The 27,341-nt window shown below is 43.0% G+C and overlaps 1 protein-coding gene across 3 annotated transcripts; it reads right to left on the reverse strand.

Moving 5' to 3' along the window:
• On the reverse strand, positions 1 to 27,341 carry CAPN9 (calpain 9). 3 transcript variants are annotated; one of them, XM_074169052.1, is made up of 20 exons: positions 27,129 to 27,341; positions 22,019 to 22,088; positions 21,431 to 21,549; positions 20,677 to 20,810; positions 19,901 to 20,069; positions 18,486 to 18,569; positions 18,153 to 18,238; positions 16,385 to 16,462; positions 11,803 to 11,963; positions 10,958 to 11,115; positions 10,086 to 10,294; positions 9,430 to 9,466; positions 7,820 to 7,900; positions 7,266 to 7,323; positions 6,643 to 6,707; positions 4,199 to 4,267; positions 2,732 to 2,810; positions 1,950 to 2,066; positions 849 to 907; positions 1 to 27 (listed from the first exon to the last, which is right to left on the reverse strand). In XM_074169052.1, the coding sequence occupies exons 1-20, from the start codon at positions 27,339 to 27,341 to the stop codon at positions 1 to 3; spliced, it is 2,073 nt and encodes a 690-aa protein (XP_074025153.1). The 3 variants fall into 3 exon arrangements, with proteins under 3 accessions (XP_074025153.1, XP_074025154.1, XP_074025155.1); XM_074169053.1 differs by lacking the exon at positions 16,385 to 16,462; XM_074169054.1 differs by lacking the exons at positions 21,431 to 21,549; positions 22,019 to 22,088.

Consider the following 27,341-nt stretch of genomic DNA (forward strand, 5'->3'; position numbering starts at 1 on the left):
TCAGATGTTCATTGCCAGGTTGATGAACTAATATCGGAAGAAAGATCAACTTTACAATAAATTATTTCAGGCCCTTTTCCCTCCCCCTCCCTTTCCCCAAATGAAAGGGAGAGGTTCAAAAGCAGTGCCTTGCTCCGAATTGACCCCACGCAGGAAAGAGGACCTTTGGTCGTTAGGCTTTTATGCCCTGTCACTAAGGAGTGACCTCAGCCAGCATTTACTTCTGTGTTTGGAGGGAAGGAGGCAGAGGTCTCCAAGCACTAGATGCTGACAGTGGCAGTGATTTTTCTTGCATCCCAGCAGTCCACATGGGCTCCCACATTTGTCGTGCCGGGAAATTCTTTGTGCCTTTCCCTAGGAAGCTTTGGGTTAGCGTAAAATGAGAACCAGCCCATGTGTGCAACAGGGAGGCAAAGAGAGTACAAGAAAATAACAAGCCTGTTCTGAACAGTACAAGAAGCAGAGGATGGACACACACAGGAGAGTCTGATGTGAACTTCTGGAGGATTCAAGGAGAGTGAAAGACCCCCATGTCATAGTCTGCTGCTTCCCCCTTTCCCCATTGCAAACTGTCACCCAAGGAAGGCAAAAGCAGAGAATCTAGAAAGGGCAGTGGGGAGCTGATAATATGCTACAGGGCAAGGAATGAAGGAAACAGTACAGAGGAGACGTAATCAGTGCATGCACTTTAAAATCCCAGCCCTGCTGAAATCTACGACATGTCCTCTGCATTCTCATGGACGTGGATGTCACCTGGTGCCATGCAGAAATACACTTGTTTTTACAAAAGGACAAAGCTTTAGAGAAGCCCCATTATTTTGTCAGTGTTTATGAAGCTGTGCTCATACCTCGCCTATATTCAGGTTAATGAACTCCTTGTTTTTCACACTCAGTGCTTGGAATACTCCTGAAATGAAAAACAGGACACCAGTGCTATAAATACACCTCATTCATATTCATACATGAGCTCCGCAACCCACAACGAGGGGTGGTTGTGCCAAGGAGAGGGAGGGCCCAGCAAAATCCCAGCGGATCACTTAGGATCTCTGGGTGGAGGTGGTAGCTGCTCTGATAAAATGAAGTCCTTGCAAGAGTAAATGTCTCATTGACTTAGGACCTTTGTACAAGTCTCACTTCAGGACTTGACTGGCAGTGGGTGTCCTGAATGTGCTAAACAGTGGGATTTGGATGATTCTCCAAAATTAAGCCAAGCAGTTTACATTTCTTTATATAACTTATTTAACTTTTCTCTCAGTAGTTTAATACTTCTATTGCCACAGGTTGAACCAGGAAGCAAAGAGAACAAAACAAAAATTATCACTCAAGAAAGCTGATTTTGCTTCTCATAGAGTGAGTTGCATTTGATTTGAATTTGGAGCCAGACTAACTAATGACCACTTCAGCATTTATTCAGCAATTTTGCCGATCTCTACTACTTCTGCTCTGAAACAAGAGAGACCCTGCACACAAATGAACTGACACCTAGGGTGCCTCCAGGCACAGGGAGCCATATCTTCAGCTGAAAGTGGACAGATTATGTAAAAGGTAGAGGAGATACCTGCCCAAGTGCATGCCAATTATCTCTTTGCATGAGGCACAAGCAATATTTGAACCTTGGAATTCTGTGATCCCAAATTAAGCTCATGGGTGAGCCACAGGAAAAGCTATAACACAGACTTTGCCAGCATTCTTCACATGCCTTCTATGTTGCTGCAGAGTTTATGAAGCAGGCCGTATCCACATGGGGAAATTTTCCGTTAGCAGCAGAACATTTTTCACCTTACAGGAGAAAAGCCATCCTAAAAGCAAATGCTAAACCCAGCTCCTTTCTGTTAGCCATTCAATGTACACACTTGATCTCAGATATTGTGCAATGTGCTCGATGACAGCCAAAAGTGGAACATTTTTTTTTCAAAGGGGAAGAAATTCCAGAGGAAGAAGATACTCACGACTTGCATTCTCTAAGCGAATTAAGCAGTTCAGGAAATCATCAAATTCAATCTGGAACTGTTCGTCAGAGTATCGGAGGACAATCAGTTGCAGCAAGTGATTGTTGAGTTGATATCCTTCCCAAAGACACACGCACAAAGGAAAAGTGAGCAACCTTGTACGCCAGGGAGGAATCTGCAAATCTCTACTAACTAATCTAGAAAACAGTTAATGGGAGAATTCCCTATGGCACATACCCATCCAGAAAGCGAAATGACCACAAAGTTCTTTAAGCTTGCAATGAATAACATACTCTGAACAAGAAATGTTGCAGTCACTGCAGTTTCTAGTCCATGCACTTTTTGATGCTTGCGGGACCATTCTGCCTCCTTGAAATTTGGAGGAATTTCTGAAAAACTAGGTACTTCAATAAAAATAATTTGTGATGAAATACAAATGCATTGACTGCTCATCATTACAAACAGCTTACTCACTGTTCCTCCAGCTCTCAAATGGAGATGGACTTGTTTCAGGGTCTAACCTTGACATGTGCAGCCCTGTTGAGTTTAACAGAGTTCAACAAAAATGTAAAGATTGCTCTGACTGACTACCCTGCAGGGTTGGGGCTACCTAGGGCAAAATGAGTCCACTCAATGTCCCCTCTAGGTACTCACGTCCTCTCTGATGTCTAGTCTTCTTCCCTGTTCAGGGATAGTCAGCCTGTACAATTGGTTGCAGACCTCTTCACCCACAACCACTCTGCCTGACAGGTTTTCCAGATAAAATGCAGTGCTTGTCTTACCTGCAGCTTTAAGAGCACCGCGAAGCTCATAGGAGGACATGGAGCCAGATTTGTCAAAGTCAAATTGAAGAAAGATATTCTGTTATGAAAGGAGCAAATGGAAAGTTCAGTATTTGTATCTGAAAGGGAGCACAGATATGGCATAGAAAGGCAAGATGTTTATCTCTAACCATGTAGCATAAGCGTTTAAGAAAGCTGACAAGACTTTGGTGTAGATCCAGTCTGATTTTGTAACAGAGGAGCAAATCTGTGTCTCAGTTCTCTTTGTCATATGAAAAGCTTGTTGTGAAACTTAAATAAGTATTTCCAAAGCCAAGCATTCAAAAAAAGAGAGATGCACTTCATAAAAAATTCCATGATTTTTTATAAAGTGATTTTATATGGGAAGGATGTATTTTTATTTGTCTTTTAACTCTTAACTGAGGCATTCTCTTAATCTCTTTTTTTGTGTTTTTCTCCATAGTCCTGAAGGCTAGAGGTAAATTGTTTAACATAAAGTTGAAATTGTCGCTTACTAGATCTAAGCAGTCACATTTATGGTAAAACCAAGAGAACTGGTAAAATGGTTTGAATTTTGACCTAAATATTAAATAATTATTAAGTTGTAGTTAAATTCAATCATTTTAATGAGATGATAAACACAATTCTCCCTTGGAATATGAGTTACTTAGAGTTGTTGTCACGTTCAGCTTAAAATTTTCCATCAGATATTTGTGGAAATCTTCCTACAGGATACAAGGATTTCTCAAACCCCCTTGTTAAAAAAACAATGCATCTTTTGTTGAAAGAGCTATGGCATTAATACCCAGAAAAAGCATTTGCCATTTCTGATGGGATAGACAAGAAACAGAGAACTGCATATTTGGGATGCTTGGGTGAAGCATGAATTCAGAAGAAACTATTAATGACCATGAGGAAACAATTATGATGTCTTTATTTGAATATTCAGTCTGTGGCCTGATTATGCAAGCCTGCTTATTCTTACTGCCATATAAAATGGCAGAGAAATGTGTTTAAAATTAGAATCAACACTTTCCCAGACTTCAGTACAGTTGATTCCTGAGAGATCAATAATGGAAATGCAGCGACTTAGGAAATGATTGTTTCCTACTAGTCATGAATCATCACTTTCTTCTTCTGTACAACAGCAGCAATGGAAACTCCTTAAGTTTCATTTTGATTGGCTTCTTTGTTAGTGCCTGTTGCATTCTTTATCCCAAACATAGTTGATTTGGTTACAAAAATCTCTGTTATTTCCAGAAAACCATTATGGTTTAGCATCATGGAAAGTTAAGAATGTCTTTGACCATCCAAAACAAGCCCCCATACTTTTAAAACATTTGTTTTGAGTTAAATTCGTGATTTGTAAACACTCCTGTCTCCATTTTGGTCTGTGCATACATAATAAACTATACAGGAAATAGCTAATGAAATGGAGAAACAAATACAATGAATAGAGTCACCTACTATCCATTTCTTCATTTTTTCCCAGAAAACTTTGAACTCATTAAATTCCAGTTTCCCATTTCCACTGGTCTGGTAATCTGAATTAAGGAAAATGATTTGTTACACGAAGGTCCAAATTCTGTCTGAATTTATCTGTACTGTTCCTTTAAGCAGAAAACATGTTGCCTGGAAAGCCTGTGGTGTGGCTGAAACCGATACTGGGGTTTCTCATGAGGTGCAGCTCGAGCAGTTACAGTCATGGCTGTGGCTGTGACACTTGGGGAACATTATGTGATATAAAAACACAGCTGAGCAATGCAAGCTCCATAGGAGAAAGACAGACAGATTGTTCTAAGTCAAGAACAGCTTTGGATGTAAATGGGATATAAATGATTCAGAGAATTGAATGACCTGATTAAAACAAACTGCTACTGTACTTGAAGGAGGTAATCAACCCATGTGCTATTCAGAATTTTTATCTAGACCAGGGTCTGTTGCAATGGCTCAACCAAAAATTAATGGGAGTTGTGGGGTGAGGCTGGCAAAATCTGGTCCTTATGGTCTGAAAAAAATGTCTGTATAGCAGTTCTGAGAGGCAGTGATTAGATCTGTTTGGACTTTCCTCTGCTTGAAGTAGCAGGGTCTTAATACTTATTTTAGTGAGTTACTGATGTCATCCAAGCACAGCTCACATGAAGGATGGGGCACTTGCTCCAAAATGCTAAATAAGGTATGGTCCCGTCCCCTTTCCAACCACCCATTCCCCTTCCCATCTTACTTGTAAGGACCAAGGCCTTGCTCAGATGAACACTGGCTCAGTGAGCATTCACAAAGGTCAAAACTCGCCAAGCAGGGTCTAGCTAATGCCTGCTGTTATTTAAGCACCTACACTGGTGGCATTGTTGAGGGCACCCACAGATCCCAGGGACATTATCACTCCTGCAAAAAGTCTGTCTTTTTACCCAGCCAGATTCTTCTTCCTGGGGTCATGTAGAACTTGCCACCCCTTTGTGCCACTGCATGGTGACTGTACCTAGGGAATTTGGTGGCATATGATACAGAGGAGACTCTGCCAGCATTGACTCGGGTTTGTATTCGTGTCATTTTGCTCCTCCATTGTGCTCCAAATACCATGTCCAGAGTTTGATGATTGTGTCTGCTGTCATTGTGCTTCCAAAGCAGATGAAGTGATGTCTCCCCATTTATTCAAAACTATGCAGAGATTTGCTTGGAAGCATTGCAAATAATGGAAACTATTTAGTTATATCCTAAATAGTAAACCTAGGACTGCTGCCATGCTCCTTGGTTAAATGCAGACCCTGGCTCTGTCCCAATGCCATGTAAGGATGAGAAGTGAACATGGAGCAGCTGCCTACTGAAACTTGGTTTTCAAGGGAGGAAGTTTAGGACTGGTCCCCTCTTTCTCTTTGCGTATGAATGGTGATGATCTGCACTGAATTTTAATATTATGGATGTAGCTTTAACAGGAAAAAATTTTGTCTGTTTAGTTTTCCATTAGAAGTGTTTGAGAGGATGTTACCTCTGTCATGGACTGGAGCAACAAAAGCAAGATAAGAACTTCTCAGCTGAAAAAGCGATATATAAACGAAATGTTAGATACCTGTTTTGTCTCACATGTAAGAAAATTGCCTATGAGGAAAGCACATTGCAAAAAAGAGCTCTACCTGAGGAGAAGCCATGCTAAGCAAACTCGAAAGGCACCAGAACATTGCAAAGGACAAATCTGGTGGGGAAGTACCAGGGCTGCGAGTCATCTCACCTAATGTCTGAGCAGTCATTTAGCATCTCCCACAGTTTTAGGTGCATCCTGAACAAGCATAATTACCCCATCCTCTTCACTATCTACAAAGGAAGTCTAGAAACCTAGCTTAGATGTAGCCACCTACACCACAAATGCCTAAATTTGGACAGAAAACTCTCACCCACATGTCTGCTTCCTGGAGTTCCAGAATCTAGCTGAAAGACCAGATTTTCCAGCGTTTGATCTGGTGTCAAAAAACCCACAGCTTTGATATCAGTAATTTTCAACACTCTGCTGATCCTTAATTTCTGATCCATAACTTGCATGCACAGGTCTGGCTGGTGAATTTATCCCTCCAAACAACAGACTTTTCTTGAGTTATCTCTTCTAGGCCTTTTTCAAATAAACCACAGCTTGAAAAATGCACTGTTCTTTACAGAAGTAATTTGAGTTTACTTTTACAGGTACTCGGCATTAAAGCATCTCCCTCTAAGCCTTGAGTAGAAAATGGTCTGTCTTGAAGCTCCTAACCCTAAATTTCTGAAATAAAAATCGGGGTCCAACTTTCACATAACTTTTTGATTTGGATTGTGTTCTGCCATGATGTTACTACTCTGGATCTCTGATATCCACGACAGGTAATGTTATGGACAATTATATTCAGTATTCATTTAGCCTCACAAGCACGTATTTGAAAGGATACATCCATAAGGGAAATGATATTTCGGCATGAAATGAGACTTAAGTTCTTGAATTTGATGTTCTTTTCTGAAAAAGGACAATAATAAGAAAGAAGTCATTGGGCAAACCCACCTTTTATAAACTGAAGGTAGAAAATAGGATTTCCTAAGCAGAGATAGAGTCTTAGTTCTCATTGTCAGAGGACCTGTGCACTGGGAGATGAAGACTACAGAGAAATCACCGTCCAGACAGAGGAGGTATTTACTAAAGACATGACAGGAAACACTGCCCTTGATTCATAAATCAGGAGATGAGGTTCAGAGACCAACAGGTTTCCCATTGTACAAAGGGCCTGTAGCAGCCATGAACTATGTCCAGGTCTTACAAGTCCCAGTCCAGTGTCTGTCTCTCCACAGCAGAGCAGGAGCACAACGGAGACCTGGCCTCACTGAGCTGACCTGGGTTGTGTTAGAGGTAGGACAAGCCTGAGGTTAGACCATAGACCAGATGTTTTCCTGGCTCTGTCCTGGCTGGCTGGAGGACACCATGCAGGACTCATAATACAGCCTTTATTTTCCCATCTGTAAGTGAATTTGATGGCAGCTTTTAAAATTCTTTACAGCCCTTGAGTTTATCAGCACTTACTTTTTTTTAATACAGCATTCAGAATATATTCGAGTTCTTCTGCAGCTATCTCCATGTCCTAAAGTAAAAAAAAATAAAATTATAGCATCTGTTACTTGAATGTTTCTTTAATTAGACATGCCAAAACCTCAGAAAACACAAACATCACCCATCTGTACTTTACTGCAACTCAGGAAAAGAGAACCATAAAAAAACCCGGAAAAGGCTAAAAACTAAAGGGTTGGCAAAATAGAGGAGTGCATAAGGCTGTCTGAAGGAGATCTCAAGCAGGAACCATTGATTCAAAGAAAAATAAACTGCAGCTGGACACTGAACCACATAGGCTCCCTCAGAGCCTGAGTTCTAGCTTTGGTCCTCCTGCTTGCTCACCAGGGACTGCATCCTTCTCCAGCTAGCCATAAGGCATGGTGACATCTGGTGCCCAAACAACACACTACAGCTAAACATACTCCTCCCAAAATACACAATTTTTGTTTCATCTGGCCCTGGGTGGGAGCAGAAGCGTCCCCGCTCTTTCTATATCTTGCTATGGCCCATAAGGGGTTTGTACTCACCTCTCCTGAAATCTGCTCAAACAGTGCCCGGAACTGTGTTTCTTCTTCAGTTTCTTGGTGGCTTGGGGTTGGGTTTGGAGGCTGCAATATCAACCACACAAGTCATTATAAGAATTGTACAACTTGCCATTTCTCCTGCACACAGTCCCTCTGTGCATCATGGTACCACAACACATCTTAAAATAAGGGTACCCTTGCTCCTGAACATTGCTAGACCTGAGGCCTTCCAGCCATCTAGCTGTCCGAGGGGAGTCCCAGCCCCTAATTTCCTTCACCTGGGTAATTGCTTAGTGCGCCATTGCCTTAGTTATCTCAAAACCAAGAGCATCCATGCTGGAAAACACCTCTCCTCTCATCCCACCCTTGCACCACTCTGCTTCCCCAGTCCTTGAACAACCACAGCTCTACTGAGCTCTTTCCAGTGGCATCATCCAGGGACTTCTTGCTCCTCTTGAGAGCACCAGCCAGAGGTGGCTACACTTTGGCACATTACCCAAAGCCATCCTGAGACTGGAAGCACCTTCAGCCAGCTGCCAGCTGAGTGCCTCAGTGCAGTCACAGGGGTGTAGAGTCCAGGCTTCAGTCTTCACGGCTGAGCAGAGAGATGCAATAGTGTAGAGTCACCGCCATAGTTGGGATGACCATGTGAACAGAGAGCAGTTCTTGGGCCAAAAAATGGAGACAGAGAAGGCAACAGCACAACACAGGAAGCAAAGAATTGGACTTTGTTTTCTCTACCCAGAGAAGATACAACATGGGTGCTATTTAGTGTACTGTCACCAGAGTGGCCCTGGTGACGCTGCTTGCCCGCTTACACTTTTCTGACTGTATGTATGTTCCTCATTTCCTTCTGCTCTGTTTGGATACAGTCCCTTAATGGTACCGGGACAGGTGGACAGATTTACTTTGCTACTGAACGTGGCCCTGGGATCCCAGAAATGGAGACACACTTGTTAACTGGTCCCTGAAGGAGAGTTTTACTAAAGAGGAGCACATGAGATCTCGGCTTAACTTTTTTCCATGGGAAAGCACACCACAATCAATGGCTTATTTGCAGGAATACACTTAAACAGGAGCTGACTCAGACTCAGCTGCAATTAATGCTCAGCAGGCAAACCAGGCCATTCAGAAACAAAAAGAATGTAATCATTTCAGTAGGCACACGTGTATTGAGCATGCCCTACCAAGCCCTGCAGATATTGATAAGTAAAATATAGATATTTGTATGCAAAATGAATGCAGGTATGATGAGATTCTCTTGCCTTATATTTTTTCATAATAAATAGAATTTTAAAAGATGTGAATGGCCACGTTGCCTCCCTGATGTTAACGGGTGCACTTTCACAGCACCTGTGGTGGCTGATACCCGCCTCCAGTGCTGTCTGACGCTGACTGCCTTGAAGATGATGCAGAAGCATAACAATTATGATTTTGATTCTTACAGCTCTTTTACCATATTCAGCAGAACTGCCTGTTTCAGTCACAAACACAAAGCTGGCAATTGTGTAACATTCCTGTGAAATGAACGTGTTTTAGCCAAAGACAGTAAAAGCACTGTGTGCTGGCTTCTGCTAAGCTATTCTTTTGCTATTCTAACTCTGTAGACTTACCTCAGGGAGATCAATGGCAACGTTTTCATCCAGATCCCTGGAGAAAAGAAAACCTTATTCAGTATCTCAAAATACTCAACATCTGCTTGGGGTGGGAACTTGCTCGTTACATTTTCCAGAGGTGAATGATAAAGCTGCATTTTTTACGGAACATGTTAAGTTTAGGTAAAATTCATCAGACTACCAGATTTTTGCACTGTTTAAGTTTTGGTATAAGCCCTTAAAACAGACTCTAAGTAGGACTCAGGGAAGGCACAGCTGTGCATGCTGTCTGCTAAAGAACTAATCTCATTCTTTATTCATTGTGTACACTCTTTTTCCTCAATACCCCTTTTAAAATATAAAATTGACATTTGGACAAACTTTGAGAGTAAACAAACACTGCCGTATTCACAGAGTACTGAACAGTATCAGGCAGCTAGAAACTCTTCTTTGTCAAGCTTCCAGAAGATTCATCATGGCAAGCCCTATTTCCCCACCTCCTAGACTCCTCTCAAAAAAAAGTCAGGTTTAGCAAAAATGGTGAAATGCAAAAAAAAACCATCAGGATCTTCCCATGCTAGGGCTGGGCACCCAGCAGCCAGATGCTCCCAAGAGAGCCACTGGCCCCACACATGGGCAAGCACTGGAGGGTTTGGGACTCACTGCTGACTTACTCAGTGATGGCCTTCTTCTCGGAGAAAATCCTCAGGCAGAAATCCGCCTCTTTGTGTGGCTCAAACGTGGTCGGAATAAGAATGTAATCGCCTGGTGGCAGCTTGAATCGATTGGATACTTCCCTTAAATTTATGTAGGTTTTGCTCCTGGCCTTGGAGGGATGGTACCTGAAGAAGTCTTTGCCCAAGTGTCCATCTCTTCCGGGGCTCTAGGGGTGGAAATGAAGGTAGTGCTGCACTGGCTGTGGTGTGCTGGTGACCATTCTTGTCCCCTTCCCAATCACAGAGTAAAACTTTGCCTGGCACAAGCTTGTCCCCTGGCTGTAACCCTGAGTCTCATCCCTTCACTCGAGTGCTTGCAGCAACCTATCTCCCTACCTTATGTCAAGGACCCATTATCGGTGGTCCTTTCCCACCCAGAAGGCAGTCTAAGAGGACATGGGGACATTGCCTTCCTGCTTAAACATTCCCTGCCATTGAACGTCACCATCCCAGGTGGGATGTCACAGAGCAGTGACAACAGATTTGCCAGTCCCAACCTCATTCAGGGACAGACACCCCTGTGTGACATGAGCCCCAAGAGGCTCAAAAGAAGCAAAATCCCCTCTCTGGGAGCCAAGCAGGGGATGACAGAATCATGGGGCCGAGGAGTCTATCCTGGGAATCCATGGCCCCATGGGGACTCCTAAATCCTCCTCTGAGAGGACTCCAACCCAGCCAAGTCAAAATTCTCTGTGGGTCTTGATGTAACTGAGAAAATTATTTTAAGAGCAACTGCCCTAAAAATACATGATGACTGGCAGGGGTACAAACCCAGAGAAAGATGCTAATACTGATAGTGTGGCTACTGCACTGTAAAAGCAACAGAGTACCTCATAAATAGAGTAGCCGATGGTCAGCATTTCAGCGCCAAGCTTCTTGAGTTTACGGCGATCCTTTTGCATCAGCGCTGCTATGAATGTGCACTCATCTTGCCCATCGTCTTTCTCTGTCAAATGCAGCTTGATTTGTGGATTTGTCCAGAAAGTGTCTGCCAATGTAAAGAATACCAGAAAATTTCTTGCCTCAGAATAATAATACCATCCCTACTACTGGAAAAAAAAAAAGAAAGAAGACAAAAAGGGCAATTAAGCTGAGGTTTTTCTCAAATTTAGTTTTTCCATTAGCTGTCATGCTTCTTTCCATTAAGCTCTGCAGAAAATAAGCCAAATTCCAAAGTCCTTCATGGAACTAGGTGTAGAAAAGATTTTAGGCCTGATATTTTATTAAGTTACGATGGTTTAAATAAAGTTGTCAGATGGGATTTTGTTAAAAGCACATAGCTACAGTGATCCCACTGCCAGTGCCAGTCTGGAGTAACACAGTTCAGATGCATGATGCTGCTTCAGAGCCGCATAAACATGCTGGCTGAGCTGGGGTTTTGTCTCATTTTACACTTACTGCTGCAGTTTAACTGACTTATTTGGAGCTAGTCCTGCTCATGTAAATGTAAATGAGAGGCAAATCAGATCCAACGAACTTGAGAGCAAAGAAAGCAGCTCTTTTACCACAAAGTCTCAAGTGGGACTATATGAACATTTGTCCCTTTGGCTGGTTCCTGCTAGTTGAGAGCCAGCTTGCACCCACAATTCTGGCTATGTGCACCACAGAAGATGTGGCTGAGGGTGGGTAAGAACTTCAGTGCCTGCTTCTCATTTTCAAAGCACTATTTATTTACCTAGAAAATTTCTGCATCCTCCTGCAGTGGATCCCCGGACCCAGCTTCCCTGGTGGATAGTCACCTCCCACTTGTGGGCAGTGCTGTCTTCCAGGGCATCTGGAGTCAGGTTACAGATCTCAACCTTATCAAAATGCACTTTGAAGTCTTCAAATTTCATCCTGGGCAAAAGACATGGGAAGGAACAGGCAGTCAGTCGTTGACTTCAGTGAAGGATGCTCAGCAGAAGTACTTACTCCCCACAGTGTCCCAGGGCCAGATCACCAGCTTGTGTGGATCTTAATTGTTTCAGTGACCATGGAGATATGCCAATGTACACCAGGCAAGAAGCCACTCACTGTGGTATAAAACACAGGCAACCCTATTGTCTGGGTCTGATTCTGACAGCTTTTACACCTTTCTTTTTACACTATAACTCCGTTGATTTTATTCAGTTACAGCTGAGTATAAGATGAAAAGAAGTAACACTGGCACAAAACCTACTGTGGAAAGAGGTATTTTACCAACATCATCCTAGCCTTAATGTCTGCATCTATATTGCTGGAGAGCCAACTAAAGGATGGCAGGTGTCTGTGCAGGGGCCATGTCTGCCTACAAATCCGCTGTGTGTTCAATGCCAGCTGCACGACAGCACTACAAGGGAAACACGGTGATGGATTAGCCAAGCCATGGCATGACTAGCCTGTCTGCACCACAGTTAAAGTCACATTTGGACCTCTGCTAAGGTGCCTAAGATCAAGTTGTTCGCCCTCCCTTCCTCTGTGGGTGCCTGGGACCTTGTCCCAGCAAAAAAATACACCAAACATGAAGGACAAAAAAAGGTGTGTTTGGACTTGAGTAGCTGTTCCAACCTGCCTTTGAAGGTGGCATGAACACTGCTGCCTGCTACTGTGTCATGTAGATTGCACTACATCTATTTTATGCCTAAGATGAACACATATACACGATCATGGGGAGAAGGAAGCAAATGCCCCAATATGGATGTGTTTGAGTTGCTTGGCCGCGCTGGTTGAACCCAGCCTGCTCCAGATGCCAAGAAGCAGATAACCCATGTGATTTTATCTAGCAAATAAAAGGGCAAAAAGATACCAACAGACCTGCTGGCCAAGGAGCCTGCTGTTCAGGACTGAGCAAACAGCCAAGAGAAGGGACAGCCAGAGTCAGGCACCTATTTGGGCACGGTGTGCAACCCTGGGCAAAGGGGAAAGAGCAGTGAAGCTCTCCTAACAGACAAGAGCTTGCATGGTGGGCACTGCAAGGACAGGAGGTCCATATGCCCTAAGACTGAGGATAACCTCAGTAGGCCTCTGTAAAAGGGGAGAGGTATTAGGCCTTCCTGAGGGCAATTTAGCACCCAGATGTGTCCTCTCCTCTGAACTGCTATCTCCTCCCTAATGCGAACTTCTATATCCTTTTCCTCCAGTGGCTGATGAGTAATAATAAAATGGAGCAACAGGAGAGTAAAAGCTCTCTGAGACCACATGTTTTTCTGTGGCAGTGGCAGATAGGGCCCAGTCAGCTCTTATTGTAGCTCACTGGACACAGATAGCTCAATTTTTCTGCTTCATAAGAAATAGATGTCTGTGGTGGTGCTAATTTACACTTGCTATGGGCCATTTTACAACTCGGGTTTAGTGTGGGAAGAAACAGCAGGGTTTGCTTTCCTGATCTCTGTCCTCTTTCTTGTCAGCTATTCCCATGTATTGCTAGCCCTAGGCACTGCTAATACTTACTTTGATGCTCACTAACGCAGGGGCAGTACAGCAAAATCTGTCTCTAAGTGGCTCAGTTTCCTGGCCACACTATGAAATTCTGGGCTTTTTGGAAGCATGTGGCAAGGCAGATGAAGAAGTTGCACTGTATAGATCAGTTTGGCTCCTAAGAGGTAAAACACCTCCTCTGACTGCCCTAAGGCTGTCCTGGGTTTGTACTGGTGAAGGCAAGAGAAGACCCTGACCCTCTGATGTTAGGAGGGAAGGGACTAGGGGGAGCGAGAAGCTGATTTCTTACTGAACAGCAGGATGCCCTCTTTGCATCTAGTAGAAGCATCATTTCATTTGCCCTGGACAAGACTGATCTTAACTGTTAATACATAGCCAAAATATCTTTGGGATATTTAATGAGGCCAGCAGACCCTCAGCATGCTACTATAAATATTTTCTTCAGTCTTCACAAATCCAAAGAACAAAGGGGACAAAAATTCTTATCAGACCACGTTTCCCACCTTGGCTGCCTTATCCCATGGAGTCCTCTACAGCTATGCTGCCTTTTTGCATTGACTGAAGACACTCTGATGATGTGACGCTTACCTTGCTTTAAATGTTCTATAGTTTTTGACCTAATATCCTTCCTTGCATTTTCCTAGCTTTCCTGTTCTACCTAGGATGAAATGTAACACAATACATGAGAACAGACAGGTATATTTCTTCTTCCTCTTCTTCTCTTTCATTTAACAGAAATGAACCTGTGTAGGAGAAATGGCCACTGCCCTGTGTGCAGTCAGCACATGCAATAAGCTGGCTCCAAAACCCGCAGCACAGATACAGAAGTTGTTCATGAGTGCATAGTAGGTTTCCTGAGCTCCCTTTCAGCTTCCAGATACATTAAGAAATGATGTACAAAGAGCTCGCTGACTGTAAAACTCACTATTAAGTCTACTTCAGTAGAAACTGGTTGTGGTCAACAAGATGAGCTCCAATGCCCCACGATATTTGCTAAGCCCAAAGATAATGTGTGTCATGGAGAACACGTTTTGAACTCTTGAGGACCTAATTACTTTGCTACACACTATTTCTAGCAGCAGGTTTCAAATCAGGTCATAAAGATTACCCCAGCTTTCCAGGGAGGCAAGTCAAATCACCACCAGGAGTGGTGAATAGACTGGCTGAAAGTCCTCAGCGGCTCAATATAGCTCAGTCTCCACCTCCTCAGCTAAACCACATCAGCAAGGACCACAGCAGGAGCAAAACGAAAGCTGGAGAGAAGCATCTATGCTCATCTCTTTCCTCATCTGGCCATTTTAATGTCTTTAGGGATACATCATATTCATTGCTTATGCAAAGTCTGTATGTGAAGCCTGATGGAGAAACAATCAAGGTGTGTCTTAGAGGGGGAAAGGGGCAAACGCTCCTTAGAGAAACACACACAAGTCAAAAGGCATTAGGAAAAGTAAGTTTGATGGACTGGGTGGAGGGTTTAGCTGGTATCAAACTTGCCTGACTGGTTTTGGAAGCATTTCTTATCTTCTGCATATGACTTTTGTCCACTAACCCCTCCAGCAAAAATTTCAGTTCCAATGGGTTTTGTTTCTGCTCTGAATGGCTGAGATGCTAGATGAGGAAAGACAACATTTCTTTGGGTATGCTAAACTTCATTAATTGTTATTGGCCTTTTTATTAGTCTTCTGAGGACTTACTTAACTATCAGCTTAGCTCTGTTGGACACATGACTTTTTCAAGAATTTCATTGCTCATTTGATGCCTTCTTGCACGTTTGTACCTCTGTTACATAGTCAGGCTTTAAGTCATGCCCTGTACTGAAAGATATGCTGGAGTTACTTGGGTTCCAGGTAAACTCTGTGTCTCCTTTCCATTCACTCCATAAGTTCCAGATGTAGCCAGGTCAAAAACAGACAAAAAACCCCCAAAACACAAAAGGTTTTTGGAAAAAATGGAAATGCCCTACTGCATTTGCAACGTCAGTGGCAAAGTAACTCAAAATATCCTATGTAAAAATACTTAGGTAATGGATCAGTCACTGGACCTATTTCCCTCCAGAGCTATTAAAGTTTGGGATAAATAATTTTATTCAACTTAACATCCTGCGTTATCTATTTCAAATAACTTTTCAGGCCTAAAGGTGTACTTGGTTTAACTTGCAAGAAAAATTTGGAATAGCCCCACTGTATACCTTTCTAGATTTACCTCTGCATAAAAGAGATGAGCATCTGGCCCCAGAAAATGTGATCAGACACATTGTCAGTAGTGCACAGGATGGTTGATATCAAGGGGGTGATTGTGTGCAAGTCAGCCATCTGCTCTGTCTGAGATTGTGAATTTGGCATGAAGAACTCTTCACGCTTCTAAAGCAATTTCCACCACTTTTTTGTCTATTTCATTTAATTTCATCTTATCTTAATCCTTTCCATAATTTCACACATATCTTGGTGTTCTTTTACTTTCTGTAACAAGTACTATTGCTTTTCAGGACTCCCCTCCCTTTCAGTGTATGCCGAGTGTCAGCCTTGAAGGCATTTCATGGGTGATACAGTGCAATAAAATGTTCCCTTCTGTAGAGCCTGTCTTTGCTCATGGTAAGGATTTAAAGGGTGTTACATTCATGGCATATACACAGAATTTGAAATATGCTAATGCTATTAACTAAGCTGACTTTCAAAAAGGTTTTGTTATTAAAATAGACGTGCACATATGAAACACACAGAAAATCAAGTAATTCTACCAGCACTCTCCTAGGAGCAAACTGAGCACTTCCTCACTCAGAGACTTCTCCTTTATCACTCATTTTGGCTACTTGCACCTTGATTTCTCAGTAGAGCCACACACTTTAAAATCCTGCGCCTTACCAGAACTCTCCATCATCCAGAGCTGCCTGAGATAGGCGTTTCCACTCTGACGGGCTGACAGAACGCCACTCTGGAGAGCTGCAAGAAAACAAACCCAAGCTTTACTCTAAGTATGTGGCAATTAATTTTCCCTGGCTCAGAAAGACAGGTTGGACACAGCAGCAGGATGCTCTTCTTCTTCCAGATGTGTTTTATCTGAGCAGCACACACAAACACAGATGGCTTTAAGAGGTTTCCTGAACCCTGCTGTCACTTGACATGGTGGCAGAGACCCAACTAATGTAGCTGGAAGCAGGAGAGTGCCAAAGGTCCCAAAGCTTCTCCAGTACAGTCCTGCAGGAGATATTCCCTGCACTCAGAGTTGGGATTGCTTTCAGGTGTTGGGGCTGGGTATAATAGGGGTATTGGTAAGCTTAAAGATTTTGGTAAGTCACATCCCTCCTAAAATCTGTTATCTATCTGTAGCACCATCTCTTCTTTTCGGTTTGTCAGTAATTTAAGGCCAGACGTTTCTTCAAAATTGAGTCAATGGGAGCCAGATAGGCTCCTTGCCCTGTACAGAGAGATTTGCTGAAGTAGCTGGGCTTTCAGGTGAAGTCTTCACCTTCCTTTCACTCACCCCAACGGCTCCTGCTGTAGTAGGTCAAAACCAAATAAAAACCTGCTTTTTGGAAAAACTGGAAATGCCCTGCTGCGTTTCCAATCTGACATGATAAACAGGGATTAGCAGGAATCTTGTGTTGAGGTTTTTAATTCCAGCAACCACTGCAAAATGTTAATAAAGCTTCCTGTATTGACCTGTGAGCACCTCTGCATCTCGAGTTCTAGAAAACCTCCCAAGTGCAGAATCAGAGTTCTGCTCTGCAGAGACAGACTTTTCAGTAAACAGCCTGAATTGCCAGATGCCTGTCCTGATCTTAACCTCTCAATTTTTTTGAGATTTAATCACTCATTATACACACCAATTATCTGCATTTTTCTTTTTCAAGATAACAAACAATCGGAGCTGATGTGGAAATATTTAATCTATTTCTAAGTCATGTTAAGGACAGGGATATGCAAAGTAGTCCTACGGAGGACTACGTCTCAGTAATTTTAAAGGACCAGCCAGGTTATGACTCCTCTTCTCTACATCTGTGTCATAAGAAACACTTGGTAGAATAAAGTGAAACAAAAATGAAGCCATGCATATGTGCAAAAATATATATAAAAGTGTACTTAGGGGGGAAGGTAGTGTTGTTTTTTACTATATAATTTTTTTTTTTTTTTGCACTTCTGTTTCCTTTGGTAGTAAAACCAGGCTGGTTTTCAGACCAATCCTGTTGTGGCTTTGTGTCCTTCCTCAACTTTGCAGGTACTTAGAGGGGGCTCTACAACATCTGTTTTCAGCTTACCTGCAGTGGGACAAAGTATGGATGTTGTGTTACAAGTACAACAACAACAGGTTTGCAGAAAACATAAATTAAAAAAATCACTCCAAATCTATAATTTTTCCAGTCAGGAGTGTCTTAAAATTAACTTTGTCCATTTATATTAATGTATGGTTTTTCCCAAAGCTAGATTTTGGGGGCTAAACAAGCCTCGACAGTGTTCCCTTGATTGAGTAGCTTTGAAAATACTGAGAGTGATATGTAACGTGGCAGTAATACTGTTAAGCATGTGTAAACTCTTGATTTAACTTTCTGTGGAATAGCTGGGGCTGCAAGAAGCTGGCTGTGGAGCAGCAGCTGGGATTTGGGCTTTGCAAAATCTGGGGTAGCTCACGCACTTGTCACTCCAAGGGCCATTCCACTCGACCTGTCCCCAGGGGTTCCTTATCCTTATGAGCTGCACTTGCCGACCCCGATAGCTCACCTGGGGAAGAAGCAAATAGAGAAAATACCAAGTGTCAGTAGCTAGGAGCAATTCTCCAGCATGTAACGGCTGGGCAAGCTGCTGTAACAGCTGGGCAAAATGTACAGACTGCTACAGGAGGTGTGGGAGGGAAAGATGGATGTGAATTTGGATAACTTTCCCAGGGTAAATCCTCGAATCACTTGAGGTCTGGGGACACTCCCTTATCTTTTCCCCAGGTCTCCTTGCTCCACACTGCTGAACATACCTCTTCGATGCCAGTCACGGAGTAAGCATGGCCCTTTATAAGGCCAAAGCGGGTCTTGGCTTCTGATTCAGCAGCACTGTTGGTCTGAAATATGGGAAAAAAGTGTGAATATCTCTCTTCAGAGTGAGATTGCAAGTGGTGCCACCTGGTCACTTCCAAGCATCAGGTGGGAGGTCAGTGGCTAACAAGTACTATGAACAGGGAACTTGTCTTTCTGCTTGATGCAACAGTGATGGTGCAATGGTGCCCTTTGAGGAAAGGAAAGGATATTTTTTTTTTTTTTTAGAATTGTTCACTCAGAGGGAAAACAAGGTGATTCCAGGCTGAAATACCTTCTCTGCCCCTATGATTTTGTATCAATTTAATTCACATTTCTGGGATCTCAATCTAAACTTGCATTCAAATGTAGTTTGTGTCAGTTTAAGGCATGGGAAAAGGTGCTCTCAGACTGAGATCAGATGTTAATATGGTCTCATTTCTTGTAAAAAGGCATTGATGGAGCAGTGATGGCAGTGAAGGGTCCCATCAACCAGCTGAGTATCCCACTCTATTTCAATGTATACTTACTTAGTCTTTGCATGCAGCAAAGCCTCATCAGGAGAGAAAGGGAAACTCAAATCAGAAAAATCTGAACCCCAAAGCTGAGGGCACAGTCTTGAGTAAAAGAGAGAGCTTGTGGGAAAGCCCTGCTTTCAGTCAGGCAGGCAATGGGTTTGAGACAACAGGTCTCCCTCAGCCTGGCCAAATGTTCAATGTTGAGGCTCTTGGGCGGAGGCTGAACGAAAGCCTCCTTCATTCTGCCCCAGTCTGGGCACTTCTTTTGCCTTTGTTATAACTGCCTGAAAGGGAAATTAAACATTTTGTGCTTGGTGGGATTTTTCATTTGCTCTGAAATATTTTTCTCCAGCTGCTCATTCTAGTGGAGAAACCTGGCATACATATATTTCAAACCATCCTTCCCACTGAGCACAGTGAGCAAGGAACAGAATTATGAAAATTGTCTTGAGTCCCGGAAGTTCCCACAGGTGTTGTTACAGAATTCAGGGCTGAAAAAAAAAACAATTTTGTAGTCTCTAGAACCAGTAAGCCCTCAAAAAACTATGTCCAATTTTAATGTTAAGTGACCAAATAAGTCAGGAAATAAAGTTCACTCTCACTGAGTGCTCATACTCATGTCATTATTGCTATAAATACAGTGGCCATCACGTGCTGAAAAGTGATTAATATTTTTCTTTTCTTTTAAACAACTGTACTAAGGACTACATTAATACTATGTATCTATCAGTTCACAACTATTATTTGCAGGGTTAATGCATATCCATCTACTTGTCATTAATTTAATCAGTCTTTAAAAAGTAGGGGTTTTAACGCAGAAACCGTAAAACTGAGAAATTCAGAACCCATTTCTTACTTACATCAATAGAGCAGCCCACCATTGAGGACCTTTTCAGAGCTTTCTCCAGGATTTCATAGAAATTGTCAGGAGCCCTTTTAACCTCATACATTTCTCCTACACCCCCAGTGAAATCCTCCATGGCTTCTATTGTACTGCCTCCTTTCAGAGCCTCGTAGCTGCCGTTGAGCCTGGAAAACACATGCTGATCGTGAGACATGCTTTCAAAACTTTGAAGATAGATACCCATGTTTGAGAGCTTTCTCACATGGGTGTCAAATTGCAGCAATGGCACTGAAGCCAAAAGAAGTACCCCAGAATGTACCCAAGATATATGGGAGAAGTATTGGGATCATTCTGCTTTCCTTCTTAATTGCATATTTAAGTCATTCATTTCTCCACATCCTTAAAGCCTGCAGTTTTTCTTTCTTTAGTGCCAGTTGTCAGGTTGGCAAGGACTGAGTAACCTTGCGTGTCAGTGGCTTGTTACCTGTCAAATCATTTAAAAATTCAGAGTTAGCCAGAAACAACAATTGAGGTCTCAGCAGAGACACAAATGGCAGGATTCAGGCTTTGGTATCAGCTAGGGTTTTATTTAGTGATGTTTTGGAAGTTGGACCAGCTCACAAGAGATAGACATAACATCTTTAGATTAGGGCAGCAGCAAATGTAAAAAAAACCCACCACCACCACCAAAAAATACTGGATAGAAGCTGTTCGCTTGAGTTGTGAATAATATATTACAAATTGTGAATAATGTATGTACAAATAGTGAGTCATGTATGCTTAGTGACTTACTTGGCATAGGCTTTCTCTAGTAAGGCACTCCAAAATTCATTGTGTTCAGCTGAGTGCAGGAAAACCAAACGGCCTTTGAAGGTGGGTAATCGGTCATCAATCACAACATCCAGCCACTCATTGTGCTGCCAAAACTATTTAGAAAGGATAGAGCATGAATTTGCTGACTGCATGTCATTTCCTGAGTGTAGGACTCTGTTGTCCTAATTGTACTTCTAATTGTAAGTTAGTGGCAATCTTAGGCTTGATTAGAAGTCATAGGCATATCATTCGTTCCCACTATACCACAATAGACTGCTCGGAAGGAAGGGTAATCTATCTTAAGAAAAGACTAGGACTGCAAGTGTACAGCTGTACTGTAGCTCCTTGTCTGGATAACATCACTCATGTAGCTACACAAGTGGTCACCATGTGCTCCAAGACACCTTTAAGACACACACATATTACAGATCCCAGACCAACTCCTTTAAGGCCTTATATCCTAAGTGGGGTCTGTGTGCCCAGGAAAATATGAAATGATTTCTAAAGCCATATATCTCTTCACAGAGCAGAAGGGGCTATGTGTGTGCCTGTGGGAGGCTGACATAGCCCTCTAGGATGCTCCTCAAAACACAAACAACAGTGTAAGCTCAGCAATCCCTGTTTTTTCAATGTCTCCCCTATAATAACCAGCAACCGCACTGCAAAATACACCATGACATGTAATGTCAGCTACTCAGAAATGTGTTCATGCTATGCCAGATGTTCATCTTACCTGGAAGTGGAATATTCCAGCATAGTCTGGCCCAAAATTTTGATCCAGCGGCACCACTCTTGCTAGTGTTTTTTCATTCAGGGTAAGAGAAGCTATGGCTGCTAACAGCCAGCAGTCACCTGTGAATTGAGAAGGGGGAAAAAAAGCACTAATTTTCTTCCCTTCAGGAAGAGAAGAAGGTGGTGTAAGGGTCAGAGGAGAAGTTATGGCAGTTAGCTGCCACCCCTCCTGAAATCCAAAAGACAGCCCATGTGTCCCCAGGAAGCATGCACCTGCCCAGCCAGGGCAGAGACTGTGCTGCAGTTGGACAGTCTGCAGTTGGTGCTGGTGGACAAAAAGGCTCCCTTGGGCTCACAGTACCCTCATGTGGGGATCCTGCCCTGACTTGGAATCCTACTGTACTGGTATGGTCCCTGGCACGGATGGGAGGGTGCTACCAAAGAGATGTCTGTGTGCAGGGTGGCCAGTACCTCCAGCTTCACTGCTCCTGCCAGTTCAGGAGGTACAACACCCCCTCGTGTGAGGGTGTTCTTGCTGCTCCTCATGGGCTGTAGGCATGAATGCGGTCACCCAGGGGGAATGACTCACCGAGATCCCCTTGGCAAATGTCAGTTCTTGTGGCTCCTCCAAGGATAAACTTGGGGTCTTTGACAATGTCCTGAGAGGGTGGGAGAGAGACACAGAAATGACTCAGAACATGCCAGGAAAATATGACCACCACTCTGAGCCCAGATGTGCAGCACAGTGTGTACCACATCAGCTGTATTCTTCTGGAGCAGTGTAGCCACCACAAAAAAAACTAGATGGGGAATCTTTGCTAATTAATTATAATGTAGAGCAATTAAAGAATCAACTATCCTCATTTTTTTTTCATAATTACTTGGCTGACAATTAAAGGCTTGCATCCTTTATTCTTCTGTAGGCAAGTGTTAAAATATCATAGCTCATCCTGGTCCAGAATCTCAATGTTAGTATACAACCCTGGCTAAAGGGGTTTATTTTGTTTGTTTGTTTGTTTGTTTTCCACAACGACTGGAAAACCTAAAATTGGCAATTTACCTTTAAATGCACTATTAAGCCATTTATTTATCTGCAGGTAATACCTGGTACATACAGTGTCTGACAATCATGAGACCATTTCCTCCTCAAATGAGCAAACAACAAAGGTGGATTCCAGCCTTGTTTGTTTTACCAAGTTAGTTTTCAGGAGGAGGTAACACCACCCACCCTGTGCGCTCAGAGGTCAGAGGGACTCCTGCTCATGGTGGCATTCTCAAGCATTTATTTGATTGTTTTAGTTCAATTACTAGTACCACAGCTGGATAGAAAAATTACAATGGTAAACAAACAAATGTTGCAGGAATTCCCCTCTTTTCTCCCCTTTCCCGTGAACTGTAAATTGAATTTAGATGATTGAACAGAAAAGGGAAGAGGAGGCTATCTCATATATTAATAGAGAATATGCCTGTAGCTAATCAGTCTGCCCTAATGGCATGAAGCAGACCCTTCTGCCTAAGCCACAGAAGCTTCCAAAAAGTAAAGAAAGTTAAGGGCGGGTGGGGGGAAGGAGGGGAACAGAAGAACACATTCACTCATTTAACCCCTGCATTGGCCTAGAAGGAAACTGAGTTGCTTTGGTTCACAGCACTGCATTTTGTGAGGCCATCAGGGCAAGGTATTGGCAGTTTCATTCAGCTTTCTGCACTTATTGCTGAAGCATCTGCTGCTGGCCACCACTGGAGCCAGGACATGGTCCCCAGTGAACCAGCACTGCTCCTGCGAAGCTCACCCTGCAGAAGTGATATTCAGGAGGAAGCTGGTTTACATTTTTGTTTGTCTTTGCCGGGGAGGGGGTGGTGGCCAGGATGTGCCTCAGCCACGGGTGCCCTGGGGAGGAGGTACCGCAGCACAGTCGTGTCCCCAGTGTGTAGAGCAAAGGGAAATCAAAGAGCAGCCCCTCCTTACCTAGCCCGCCTGCTTGTTAAATACACTCGGTCTTGTGGGGACTGGACATGAGCAATAGAAAATGCAGCTCATTGCTTTTAGACATAAATATAACAACAGCTGATAAGATAGCTCAACTTTAATAACATGCCTTGTTTTAGCATCATTGCTCCTGGGGAATATAATTCTCTTGGCAAGAGCTGTATTTAGCTGTTACCAAGAAACTCTGTTTGTTAGGAAGGGACGAGATAAAAACCTTTCCATTGACATGGGTCTGAACAATAGATTCACGGCTCATTGCTTGTTACACAGCTCTACAACTGACACATGGAAAAATATTTTCAATCTCCGATGTCTAAAGCAAACAAAAAAAATAATAATAAAAAAATCAATAAGAAGGAATTGAAAGGATTTTGACTGGATTCTCTGCTACACAAAAGAAAAATACACCACAGTTTTTGAGTGGATGTTGCAAAAACAATATTAATTTTAAAGGGATTTTCAGATTGGATGGTAAAATAATGCGTATCAAGGCTTTCATGGCATGTTAAAGGACAAAACCCAGAGGTGGATCTTGCATTCACACGCAGCATAGAGTAATTCAAGGATTCGCCTGCACAAGGATATTGCTTAGAAGTAGGGACATGTAGCCCTCAGAGAGATGAAACAAGGTGACCCAGGGCTCTCCTGATACTACATCAAACCTGTGTTTCTTTAGACTCAAAGGAAAACAAATTGCATCCCCTGCACCTCTGTCTCACATTCGTAGCAGGGGTACATGGAGACCTAAGAAAGGCTGAGGGTGGGGCTGTTTAGGTGTTTCTGTGATTACATTTTTCTGCCTGGTTCCAGCAGACAGTACCCATCATACTGGTTGCCAGTGGCTGAAATAAGAATTTCCTTCTTATTTCCTCCTGTAGACCATAGGTTCATTTGGCATTGATAAAGCACATTTGTCTTTCCTTTTTTGGGTTGGTTTTTTTTTTTTTCATTCTTCAACCTATATGTCTAATTTTCCTAGATGCTGAGCTGTTGAATTTATTGCAGCAATTTGTTTAGATATAAATTAAGAAGGAAAAAGGAAGGGAAGGGAAGGGAAGGGAAGGGAAGGGAAGGGAAGGGAAGGGAAGGGAAGGGAAGGGAAGGGAAGGGAAGGGAAGGGAAGGGAAGGGAAGGGAAGGGAAGGGAAGGGAAGGGAAGGGAAGGGAAGGGAAGGGAAGGGAAGGGAAGGGAAGGGAAGGGAAGGGAAGGGAAGGGAAGGGAAGGGAAGGGAAGGGAAGGGAAGGGAAGGGAAGGGAAGGGAAGGAAAGGAAAGGAAAGGAAAGGAAAGGAAAGGAAAGGAAAGGAAAGGAAAGGAAAGGAAAGGAAAGGAAAGGAAAGGAAAGGAAAGGAAAGGAAAGGAAAGGAAAGGAAAGGAAAGGAAAGGAAAGGAAAGGAAAGGAAAGGAAAGGAAAGGAAAGGAAAGGAAAGGAAAGGAAAATACAAAGAGAAAACGATCTTCTATTTTTCAGATTATCCAGAAATTTTGATAAGGTATAGTTTCAAAGGTTTAATTTGTAATGAAAAGGAGTTTCTACACAAAATTATGAAATACTTTTCTGAATTTTAGAGCACTTAAGATTTATGCAGAAAGTGAGATATTCAGCTGGTGCAGATCCACGTAGCACACATTGTAGTGGGAGATTTACAGATTAGGGCTAGCTGAGCGTCTCGTTCACACTGCATATAAACATGCAGCTATATGCATGTCAAAATAATGAGAAAGTCTTCTCTACTCTCATTACTAAAGATTAAGCTCTATCAGGGTGTAAATCTGAAGACTAACATTATTTGGCCCTGCAATCTCCTGAACATATTGTGCTACACTTCATTCAAGCTACTGTAAAATCCTGGTAGGAGAGGCAGTAAAACCAGTCACCGTGAAAAGCCGTTTGAACACAGATACCCTACAGAGAAGCTGTGCTCTTGTGCTTACCCTCTCCAGCACCACAGCTTTGTTAGCTGAGCCATGGCATCTAACCTGGCTCCAGGCCTATATCCCACTTGCAAAGTAAAATGTGTTAACTTGAAATGGTGTTACTGTGCCTCTGTTTTGCTAGTGTTCCTGAGGGATAATAGAGATGAAACTGATTTAGCTCAAATGCTGAGGAGCCAGAGAAGAGTATAACTAAAACCTTGTCCTTACACATCCTCTCAGCCTCCCCTGAGATTTATTTCTCTCTGTGCAGCTCACAAATGTTCACCTTTTTGCATGGTGGGAATTGGAGTGTAAAGCCAGATCCTGTTTCAGGTAACTTACTCATCCTGGAAATGTTTCCAGTTCAGTGTACAAAGATCCTGAAGAAGAGAGTGACAATTACAACAGACAGACCACTCTCTGCTGTCCCTGGGTACCACACACAAGAACACACAAGCTCTCAGCTGCTCTTGGTCACGTTTTAGAGCAAAGTTTAACTCCTGTGAAGCCCCAAATGGAAAAAAAACCCCACAAACTAGCATGTAATCGCTGGCCAAAGGAAAATCATACTTTCTGATTTGGTGTCACAAGCACTTGCATATTTTATGCCCCACAGCACTCCAGAGTCACCACACCAAAAGCATCTCAGCCCCACAGCCTTGTTCTCTGTGCTGGGGGGCAGCCCCATAGCCCACCTAGCTTTTGGGGCACAGGTAGGCAAGGCAAGTAGCAGTATCTGCAGGGACTACACTTATCATGTGTAGGGAACTCCTATTTTTTCATAGCTGAAACTTATCCAGGAGTAACAGCTTTAATTCTGCTCTGTAGCAGCACTATGTTAACTATCAAATGCTGAGGTATTTGAATGCCTATCACTGTGGATTAAATTAAACCAAAATTTAAACCCTTCTTTAAGCTTATTTTGTTCTCTTTCTCCCTTGGTATCAGTGTCGCCAAAGGAAAGTTTTCTACTAAGGGAGAAGCTTTTAGACTATGAAGAAAAAGAGAATAAACACCAGTCATGAGCAAAGAAATGAAATGTAGCCACAAATTTTCTGTGGCTATTAGTTACAGTTAGGCAGGGAGAAGAAACCTGGAGTGATGTTGGGTTTGTTATCTGAGAGCATGTGACTAGTGAAGCTTCAGGCTCTTGCTGTGTTATTAATGATTGTTATGCAAGATGCATTAAGAGATACTCATCAAGCCCTTGGCTACTGCTGAATGGCTCAGTAATCGTGGCATGCATTTGTAATCTCTCAGTATTTCATGATGCAAGTGAGCAAGTAAAGCATAAAAGTCTCATACTCCAAAAATTAAAATGTCTGAATGTTTTCAATTTAACCTTAATTATGGTTTTCCTACATTAACGACATGATTTTTACATAGTTAGAACATCACCATAATGTATTTTACCCTTAATTCCTTGCATGTCCTCTTATTTTCACCTTAACATTGCTATTGTTCGGCAATAATGTGAGACAAGGCTGATTACAAGCTGTTTATGCACGTGCATAAATATACACGCATAAAGTGTGGCTATGCAACGAGCTACACCTAGAACATGGGGTGAAGCCTTCCAAGCCCTCTCGTCCCACAGCTTGAGCTCTTTCTGGGCAACATCCCCATCCCGTGCCGTTGCCCCTGAGGTGGGAAGGGTTTTCCCCCGCCGCACTTCGCCTCCGCATCTCCCTGAACATGCCATGTCTTTGGTGCCATCCCAAAGCACAGCAGTGTCTGACTTTTGGTAGGGTGAAAGGAAAGAAAGGTTCGTCCTCCTCTGCACAATGGCATACTCACCCCGGGCCTCTTCCAGATGAAGGGAACAGGTGGCTTTTCACTGAAGAAGAGAGAGGAGTTGCAGGCAGGAAAGTCGGGGTCCTCAAAGAGGACCCCCCTGTGCAGGCAGTCCTGCTTCAGCTCCTCGTAGGTCTTCCCCGAGCTGGTGGTGGGACGCGTGGCCCCAGGCATTGCGGGCAGCCTCGGCTTCGAGTCCTGGTGCAGGTAGGGCAT

The sequence above is a fragment of the Numenius arquata genome, chromosome 2 (genome assembly GCF_964106895.1).
Source record: "Numenius arquata chromosome 2, bNumArq3.hap1.1, whole genome shotgun sequence".
Taxonomy (NCBI): domain Eukaryota; kingdom Metazoa; phylum Chordata; class Aves; order Charadriiformes; family Scolopacidae; genus Numenius; species Numenius arquata.

Bases quoted from the DNA above. Each gene is read 5' to 3' on its own strand.
- CAPN9 (XM_074169052.1), bottom strand. From the start codon at position 27,341: ATGCCCTACCTGCACCAGGACTCGAAGCCGAGGCTGCCCGCAATGCCT. The intron at 22,089-27,128 runs GTGAGTATGCCA...CCACCCTCTCAG, and splicing joins TCATCTGGAAGAGGCCCGGG to GACATTGTCAAAGACCCCAA. The intron at 6,708-7,265 runs GTAAGTGCTGAT...GTCCTTTTTCAG, and splicing joins GAATGCTGTATTAAAAAAAA to AAAAGAACATCAAATTCAAG.